This window comes from Diachasma alloeum, unplaced genomic scaffold (genome assembly GCF_001412515.2).
Source record: "Diachasma alloeum isolate Michigan unplaced genomic scaffold, Dall2.0 Dall_scaffold_00314, whole genome shotgun sequence".
NCBI lineage: Eukaryota > Metazoa > Arthropoda > Insecta > Hymenoptera > Braconidae > Diachasma > Diachasma alloeum.
In genome coordinates this window covers 48,183-57,916 of record NW_021680453.1, presented here as the reverse complement: position 1 = coordinate 57,916, position 9,734 = coordinate 48,183, and the positions used below count along the sequence as shown (strand labels likewise).

Here is a 9,734-nt window from a genome sequence, read left to right as displayed (position 1 = left end):
GAGACGATTTTTTAATTAGCGGGCGAATTAATGGGGAGTCACTCTGCGCCGAGAAAACATTGGGTTTCTTATAGCGCCGTGACTTTCGTCGCAATATTAATTTTTTTATTGCAGAGATTAAGGGATGAAACGTGGCGTGATGGATGGGGAATTTAATTCTCCATTGAACAGTCTTTGTTTCATCCCTTAATATTAATTAGTCGGCGAATAAATCAACTGAAAAACATAAAATAAACATTGAGTACAAGGAGGACAAAAGTATCCCTGCGAACCTGTCCCTGTGACAGCGGAACTGCTACTGCCGAGTTACTCACGCACCCGACTCATTTACCGACGATTCGATCGGGTCGCCGCTTTTCCCGCGGGGCAACAAGAGAATCAGAACAAGTGATGCCATCTCTGCGATACACTGAAACGAAAACTCCTAAGGTACCTTCCTGCCATATCATATTGACGGTAGTATACCGACATTTTTAAAGACCGACATTTTTCGGACTAAATGAAGTTTCTTCGATTCGAAATTTATACTTGCACAGTATGTCCAAGGTATAAACTCTGATGGATGGAACAATTATCATAATGATACGATAGAATTATAAAATCATGAAGAGTTCAGGTATTGTATTTCTTATACCATGTATAACTCTTTTTGTCGACCTGTAGAGTATCGTAAATTAATTAAATTAGCAGCAAGAACATTTTCACTTAACTGCGATAGCACGACTATCAATGTCTCACTGATTTGAAGTTGGTATCTATTCCGATGAAATTGAAAGTAAATTCTCCTTTTTCGAAAATTGACTGCTGATTATCTTGGAAATGAATAGAATTATAAGCAATTATTTTTAGTGAGTATAATACTTCCACGTATCATACTTCCAAAAAACCATCCAGGTAGGAACAGTTGCATTTGGCTGAAGCATGACAAAGAGAGTTTGCAGGATATAATTTGATACCATGCAGTCGATTCACGAATAAAAGGAAATATAATCTCACTTTTTGGTGGAATACTCGGAATCACATACGTATTATTCGAAAATTGATATTAATGTACATTCTCACTGAAGGAAAATTGTTTTATCCACTTATGTGTAATTTTTTATTCTTTTACAATTTCAAATTTTGTGAGAAGACAAATTTGTAGAACACCATTTCAGTAAACAAATTATTGAAGCGTACAACTGAATGTCCCATATTCAATGGGATATGAACGGTTATGAGACTATTATCAATTTGTACCAACCATAGTGATAGAAATGTTTAATTATGAAAAAGGAGCTTTCTGAAACTTTAATATGACGAAATATGCTTGTTTTCAAAGATGTCCACCGTTGACATATAGATATTTTGACAGCGTTTCGTTGCGCACCGTATGGACCATGAGTATATTTGAATTTTGGCGCTTCTATTGATATGTCACTAGCAAAGTGGCGGTCGTGGGGGTCACCCGTTCGCCCAGCCGTCAGATTCGACCGTGGCGCCCTCCGTTGGGGACGTACTATTTTTGGCTTGGGGTCACCGAAACCCTGAGATCTGAGCCTCTACATTAGTCTATCCTCTTTGGCGGCAACCTCAGAGAGGTTGGTCGTAGGTAATTTTTGGTACAAAAAAAACTTCGTCGAATTAACGACACACACTCGTCACAATTATTTATCGTAGACAATTGATACTTAAGATTCCATAAACTACTGTGTTATCGAAGGATAAACCTTTAATCTGTTAAGTAAATAATCCATAAACCGGCAGGATATCCGGCTGTTTTGGTGTAATAATAACGTGCCCCAACAGATATTTGTGATCATGGCGGTGCCCGCGGCCGGTGTTGGTAAGTTAAAATCATAAAAGGAGAATTCAAAGTTTTGGAGTGATTTTTTTCATCTAGGAACGTCTTTGCGTCTGGGGTAATACCTTTGCGGCGTTGTGAGGGTAATTACGTTAATTCCATTGTTAGAGGGTTGACTTCAAGGATAAGTTTGACAGTTTGATCGTTGGTTCTCAGGCAATGTCGCACTCACGAGACTCGGAGTTTATTTTGTCGGGTATTTTCTACTTTTTTTTAGATTATTTCCGATTCCTTGTGCCTGGGGGGGGGGGGGGGGGGATTATTTTTTTTTCGTTGAAGACGGTGATTGGATGGGTGAGTCGGGGAGCAGCTGTACCTTGGGAAGATTCTTAACCTACAAAAGCCTCTAGAATCGACTATGTGGGCAGCACTTCAGGGATGTTTATGTTTTTCTCAAAAATCGAAATCAACTTTTCTGACGATCAGGAGCAATTTTAGCTGCAGTCGGGGATAGCAGGGCAAAGTGGAACGTTTCGTGATCTTCGCTGATTAGCAATATCTAAACACATTTCACATACAAGGATGTTTAAGTGTTTATGTACACTTCAAGGATGTTTATGCATTTTCCAAAAATCGAAACCAATATTTCTGATTAACATTGGGAAAAATTAGCTGCATTAGAGGAGGGCAGGGCAAAGTGGAATGTTTTGTGATCTTTCCCAATTACCAATATGTTTGTTTATAAATGAAGATGTAGGGATTTGGAGAAGATCATAAAATGTTCCACTTCGTCCCACATTCCCCTAGTTTTTACAAAGTGAAATAAACAAATGTTTGATTGCTGGAGTGAAACAGATCTACTTGACAGAAATAAACCAACATGATGAACGGAAATTTAGAATTATTTAAAAAGATACGAAGTGTCGGTAGGAAAACAGAATTTATTGCTTTTTTGCCAATATCAAAACTTTCGCGTAGAAAATTCAAGTTTTCTCGTGAAATTATCATTTGTTCCGGGAAATTATAAGTGCACTAAAAAAGTATATGTATACACTACTCAATAATATTCACTGGATATAACCGGTGCATCATCATATAATTCCTTCTAGAACTACTGTACTCAACCAAAAGACGCATGAAATTCTTACGAGAACATCTATTGCCGCGAAAAATATTATGTTTCAGTGGAAATTTTTTTTATTGTCAACAGTGGAGAATTGAATGATTTTTTTTCCATTTTTGCGTTCGAAGGGAACCATTGTATTAGTTAAATCCGAAATTTTTAATTTTTTGTGTTAGGACAACTAATTTTCGCCTCAAGGGTTCGAGTAGCTTTTTTCAGACCATGTCCGGATGTATGTACGTGTGGTATGTGACCGATCGTTTTTCGACGATAACTGAAAAAAATTATTATTTAAATGAATCCAATTGTGATTTAAAATATTCTTCCCAATACCATCGACCGAGGTCGATTATGACATTGATTGCATCATCTATTGTTGAAAAATTTTATTTTGAAACCAATATTCAGGGAAAGGTAGAGAATTTTAACCTTGGGACATTGTTTGAATTCAATCAGTCATTAAATTCAATTTAAAATTCACAGTCATAGAAATTCCATTCGAAAGCAAATGACTTATCTATTAGGTGTGACTTAATTTTTACAGATTTTTCAGTAAATTTATTTAATATAAAAAAATAGAGAACAACGAACTTAATCTTGAAAATATTGTCCATCGTTTTCTATGACCTTGCGCCATCTCCCAGGTAACATTCGAATGCCGTCGCGAAAAAAACTTGCAGGCTTCGAGGCGATAAAGTCATCGACGAATTTACGCACATCGTCCCGCGTTTTAAACTGTTTATCCACTAAGGCGTGCTGCATGGACCGGAACAAGTGAGAATCGGATGGGGCCAAGTCTGGTGAATATGCCGCGTGCGGGAGAACTTCCCATCCCAAGTTTAAGAGGGTCTTCTGAGTGACGCGAGTAACATGAGGTCGAGCATTGTCATGCAGCAGTATGACTTGCCTGCTTCCTTGCCCAGTAAATGGCCTTTTCCGATCAAGTTCTTCGCTCAGTTTGTTCAGTTGTCGACTGTAGCATTCCGCAGTCACCGTCTGACCTGTTTCCAGGAGTTCGTAATAAAGCACACCCTTCATGTCCCACCAGATACACAAGAGAATCTTCTTTAAGTGGATGTTCTGTTTCGGCGTCGATGTACTGGATTGTCCGGGATCTACCCACGACTTTTTACGTTTGGGATTCTCGTAAAAAATATACTTTTCATCACCCGTCACAATTCTCCACAAGAAGTCCTTTTTTGTTGCCGGGCAAGCAGTGACAGGCTCGTGTTCATACGTTGACCTAGATTGTATTCGGTCAACACATGTCGGACCTACCTTCCAAGTTTTTGGATTTTTCCCATTAGACGCAAACGCTTAGGAATAGCTGTTCGGGTGACTCCCAACTGAGCTGCAAGCTCTTGTTGCGTTTGCATTGAGTTTTCATCCAGTAGAGCTTGCAATTCCGCATCTGTAAACGTTCGAGGCAGTCCTGGACGCGGCTGGTCACTCAGATCGGAATCACCACTTCTACAACGTTTGTACCAATAATTACACGTTTCATAAGATACAACGTCGGCACCAAGAACACTACACATTGATTCCCGTGCTTCAGAAGCATTTTTTCCTTGTTGGAATTCGTATAAAATGCAGTGCCGAATGTGCTCTGCTATTCTGAAAGGTTATGTAACTTACATAAAATTGTCGTTCCATTTTCTGAAACCTTTTGTCTGATCCTTTCAAAACTAGAAAGGACCGCGAATATATTTCTATTTTGAATATTATTTTAAGCTCGAAGAAAAAATATGTAAAAATCAAGTCATACACCTAATATTATTATTATTCTCCCATGTCTCCCTTGCTTCGTCCCTGAGAGTTTTTACAAAGACACCTCCCTTCCACTCTTCTCGCCTGCTGGTTCAAGCTTGGCTCAACCGACTCATCCAGCATTAGTGGACAAGCGTGGACCATAATTCAACTAGTGGTTGAACCAGTCTTCAGCCAGTGGTGGGAGTTGAGCCTTTGCTACCACAGTCGGACTAATGTTGGATGAAGACTGCCCTACCTGATGCTAGGCCGAAGACGGGCTAGTCGAGTTTGGACCAGGGACGCCCGCTAATGAACGTCTGTCGATTCTGGCTACTCATTGGCTATCAAACTTGGGCAAACGTTGGTAGCCCCTCGTCAACGACCAAGTGTCGGCGGACAGTCTTCGTCCGTCCTTGGCCCGACCTTGCTAGCTAAGGCTCAAGATGCGCCATTGACTGGCTTAACCATCGGCTAAATTATGGTCTAAGCTTGTCTACCAACACCCGGTAAGTCGAGGTTGAGCCCTGGTTGGAACGGGTGTTGAACCTCGGCGATTCCAGCTTGGGAGATGGCGACAAAATAAAATAGACCCTTTGTACAAAAACCCCCTTTCACAAAACCTCTCTTTACAAAACCTCTCTGTTTGCCAAGAGGGGGGCTCTTTGCAAAACCTTCCTTTTTAACCCCCCCCCCCATATATATATATATATATATATATATATATATATATATATATATATATATATATACAGGGTGTATCTTTATTGGTGGAAAAACTCCCGTCCCCCAACATAAAATGACCTTCTAAATACAGCAAAAATACAAAAAAAATATTCAGTTATTTTTCATTTTTTTTATTTATTTATTGTAGGAACAGTCAAACAGCCGAGGCCAATTACATGACTTATAGGTAGATGAATAAACTTATTTAAAGTTTATCCTATAATTAGTATATTGACTACGCTGTGAGGAAAGCAATTTTCCACTTGTTCAAGGTGTTTCGCCTGTAGATCACAGGGGGGTGAAACGGAAGGCGAGTCTTATTGTTGTCGAGCACTGATTCAATCGCTGCGCACGAAATTTTCCAATTTTCAAGTAACTATTTAGGTGTGCATTTGAAGATTTTTTGAATATCGATTTTATTCATCAGATTGATTGATTTTTTTCTCATCACCTACGGGCGTCAAATAATTTTTATTGGATATTTTTCTAATTATTGAAATAATTTTTTTTAAATCTTTATTTTACATCCCTTCGACCCGATTAGGGTATACTGTGATGATGATCAAGACTTTAAATGGTTAGATCGCACCATTCTACCCGGCCGGGATTTGAACTCGGAACCTTTCGCATGTGAGACAACGAACTTACGCACTGCGCTAAGCTAAGGGATATTATTGAAATAATATTAAAATGCGTCTCGAGTTGGTAAACCTGTCGAGTGTTTTCTCTCTCAGTCCATGGTCCAACCCATACCTTTCCCATGATGCTCATTGACATTCGAATCACGTGCCTGTGCGTGAGTGTGTAATTACCCCGAAACTAATAATTTTCCAAATCATTTGTTCAAATAACTTTTTTATGAAATCTGAAAAAATCTAAAACTTATACGTGTTCTGATGAAAGATTTAATTTATCACCCACTAGTTTTTCTTCAATAGTTCATTATTTTTTTGGGTGCCATGGAAATTTCCCTAATTGAGAGTGGGGTAACCTCGGAGGTTATAGCTGGAGGGGTTACAAAAACATCGAAATTTAATTTTTTTTCTTGAGACTGAGATCTGAAGAAATGTGCAAGAATTCTTAATGATGCAGCATACTCAGAATTTTCTCTCGTGAATTTTCGATTTTTTTTTCATTACTTTGACTTCGGGAGAAACACCTTAAGGAACTTCCGCAGTTAGTATACTTGGTGAAAATTTCGAAATGGTATAAAGATGCAATATTTGGATCATATGATGTTGAGCACATTCAAAAACTATTTCCAAAATTTCAAGTACCTTGTCCACCCCATTTTCGAGATATACATCGTCAAAAATGGAAAAAACACAAAAATTGAATGTTTGGCGATGCATATCTCAAAAATGGGGTGGGCCAGGGACTTGAAATTTTGGGAATATCTTTTTAATGTGGTCAACAACATATGATCCAAATATTGCGTCTTTATACCATTTCGAAATTTTCACCAAGTATACTTACTGCGGAAGTACCTTAATCTCATGCTTTGTTGAGCGTAGCTATAAATATTGAGAAAAGCGGGTTTTTTTATGCATCCCCACGCTTTTTTGACTGTACCAAAAACTATGATCCTTAGCTAGACATATATGTACCTTACTTGATGCGGCTGCGGTGAAATTGGATCATAGGTCCTTTCTCAGTTGAAAAATAGGGAAAATCATAATGCAAATTGGTGGGTTGATTTGACAGCAATACAATGAGAAAAAAAATTACTTTTGCCACGGAACCATTTTTTGACAGAAGAATTTAGTTTTTTAGAAGCCTATTTCCCCAGGCCAGTCATTCCCAGGTGGTTCATGTGCATCTCCGAATATTACAATCATGTTATAAGATGTTTATGCTACGTATGACTTTGAATGAACACCCATCATTATTTTTCAATTTTTCAAATTTGAGATTTTCTTACGATTATTTTTCCAACCCAAATATCGGGCAATATAATTGGCCCATTCGACATCACGCGGTACAAGCTACAGGGTTTTCAACTGATAATTTTTTGATAATTTTCTCTGGTAGTTTCTATATAAAAAAACAAAACATCATGCAGTCGAATTAACCCCTCGTCAATATACTCGTGCTTCGCACTCGTGATTTTTTAACCTGAAAAACTTGACTCCTTCGTTTGTTTGCAACGGACCTATCGGAAAATACCCGATAATTTTGAAGCTCTTGTGGTATTACAAGTGGAAAATTATTTCGTATAATTCAAAATGTTAATAATTATCACTGGAGTTAATTCAAGGTCATATGTAACATAGTCATCCCATAATTCAACATAATTGTAATATTTGGAGGTGGACTTGGACCACCTGGGAATGACTGGTCTGGAGAACTACGCTACTAACAAAATACATTCTTCTGCCAAGAAAATGATTCCATGGCAAAAGTTTTTTTTTCTCAGTGTACCGCTGTGAACTTGTCTCCCAATGGCGGGGATTAGCTGTTAAATAAACTCGCATTTTTGCATCGTAATTCGCATCATTTTTTAGCTAAGTAAAGATTGCTTATTCATTCTAGCCGCAGCCGGATAGAGTAAAAAGATACATTTCTAGCTAAGTATGATATTTTTTGGTTCTCATAAAAGCGTGGGGATACATATGTTAACCTAGCAGGCAAAAGTAGCAGAATCGAATTTTCAATATTGGACAATTTGCAGCTTATTATGAGCTAATTTTATATGCCTTCAAAAACTTTTTTGCTAATACCGTTTTTGAAAAAAACGTGTCTCTGCTACCTTTTTTGTAAGTTAGCAGAAAAATCATTTAAAAAATCAATAGAATTTGATTTTCGATATCGGATAATTTAAAGCTAATTAAGAGCTAATTTTCTACGTTTTCCAAAAATTTTCAGCTAACCCAGTTTTTGGAAAAACGGCGTTAATGCTAGCTTACCGCAAGCGAGCAGGAAAAATAGTTAAAAAATGAACAAACTTTCGTTTTCGATATGGGATAATTTAGAGCCCATTAGCAGCTATTTTTTTACATTTCAAAAAATAAAAAAAAACAATTTTTTTCAAAAAAATTTTTTTTCTGAATTTTTTTTTACTAAACGACGCATTTACATACTTTTGACTAAAATGTAGAAATTAACTAGATCTCATTTATAAAACGGGCGAAAAAATCAGTTTTGACATTGGATAATTGGAAAATCATTACCAGATAATTTGTTATAATTCCAAAAGTTTTCATCTTTATGTCGTTCGGAAAACAATAGCGTTGCGGCTTATTATGAGCTAATTTTATATGCATCTAAAAAATTTTCTGCTAATGCCATTTTAAAAAAAACGTATGCTAGCTTTTTTGTAAGTTAGCAGAAAATGTGTTTAAAAAATCAATAGAATTTAATTTTCGACATCAGATAATTTGAAGCTAATTAAGAGCTAATTTTCAACATTTTCAAAAAAATGTCAGCTAACCCAGTTTTTGAAAAAACGGCGTCAATGCTAGCTTACCGCAGGTTAGCAGAAAAAATGGTTCAAAAATAAACACAATTTGGTTTTCGACATGGGATTATTTACAGCTCATTACCAACTATTTTTCACGTTTCGAAAAATTGGTGAAGAAAATTTTTTTTTCGCAAAAAATATATTTTTTTTAATAACAAAATTTCAATGTTTTTTTTCACAAAATGATGCATTTATATACTTTTGACCAAAATGTAGGAATGACCAAATTTGTAAAAGTGAAAAAAAAATCATTTTTGACATTGGATACGCCGCTGAAACTAGCGGGAGACCATAGCCGGCGATGTGGTGAGGGACTGTCCGGCCCCCACTACCGCCACTGACTGTACGCTCCCATCTCGTTAAATTACAAAAATTAATACAAAGCAAAGCCGTGAGAAATTAAAAATATTGTCTATTTGTATCTGAGGGATGGTGGAAGACTAATGGGGGGGGGGGATATATCGGTGCACTCAGTAGAGGATTTTTAATTGGTTTTTACAAATCCGAGTGAAAAAAAAAATTATTATCAAACACAAACACTTCGCGTCAAATGTTTTTTTGGAAAATGCACCGGGGGGTTGGGAGTTGATCCCCATTTGGGATTTTACCGGTGCTCTAATTAGGGAATTTTTCATTAATTTTTGAAAATAAATTCCACCAAGCCTTCGGGATGAATAAAGGGTAATTATCCAACGCAAACACCTGGGGTCAAAATTTTTTTTGGAAAATGCACTGGGGGGGTTGGGGGTTGATCCCCATTAAGAATTTTCCCGGTGCCCTAATTAAGGAATTTTTAATTAATTTTCAAAAATCAATTTCACCAAGTCTTCGGGGGGAAAAAAGGGTAATAATCCAACGCAAACACTTGGGGTCCATTTTTTTTTTGAAAATGCATC

At 37.1% G+C, this 9,734-nt stretch overlaps 1 protein-coding gene across 1 annotated transcript in view; it reads left to right on the top strand.

The window, feature by feature from the left end:
* The first annotated feature begins 1,560 nt into the window (after positions 1-1,560).
* LOC107039975 (ubiquitin-conjugating enzyme E2 variant 2) overlaps positions 1,561-9,734 on the top strand; it is a 42,681-nt gene continuing 34,507 nt past the window's right edge. Inside the window, exon 1 of the mRNA XM_015259860.1 lies at positions 1,561-1,825. Coding sequence (XP_015115346.1) covers positions 1,801-1,825 — 25 coding nt within the window. The 5' untranslated portion in view covers positions 1,561-1,800. The remainder of the gene's footprint in view (positions 1,826-9,734) is intronic.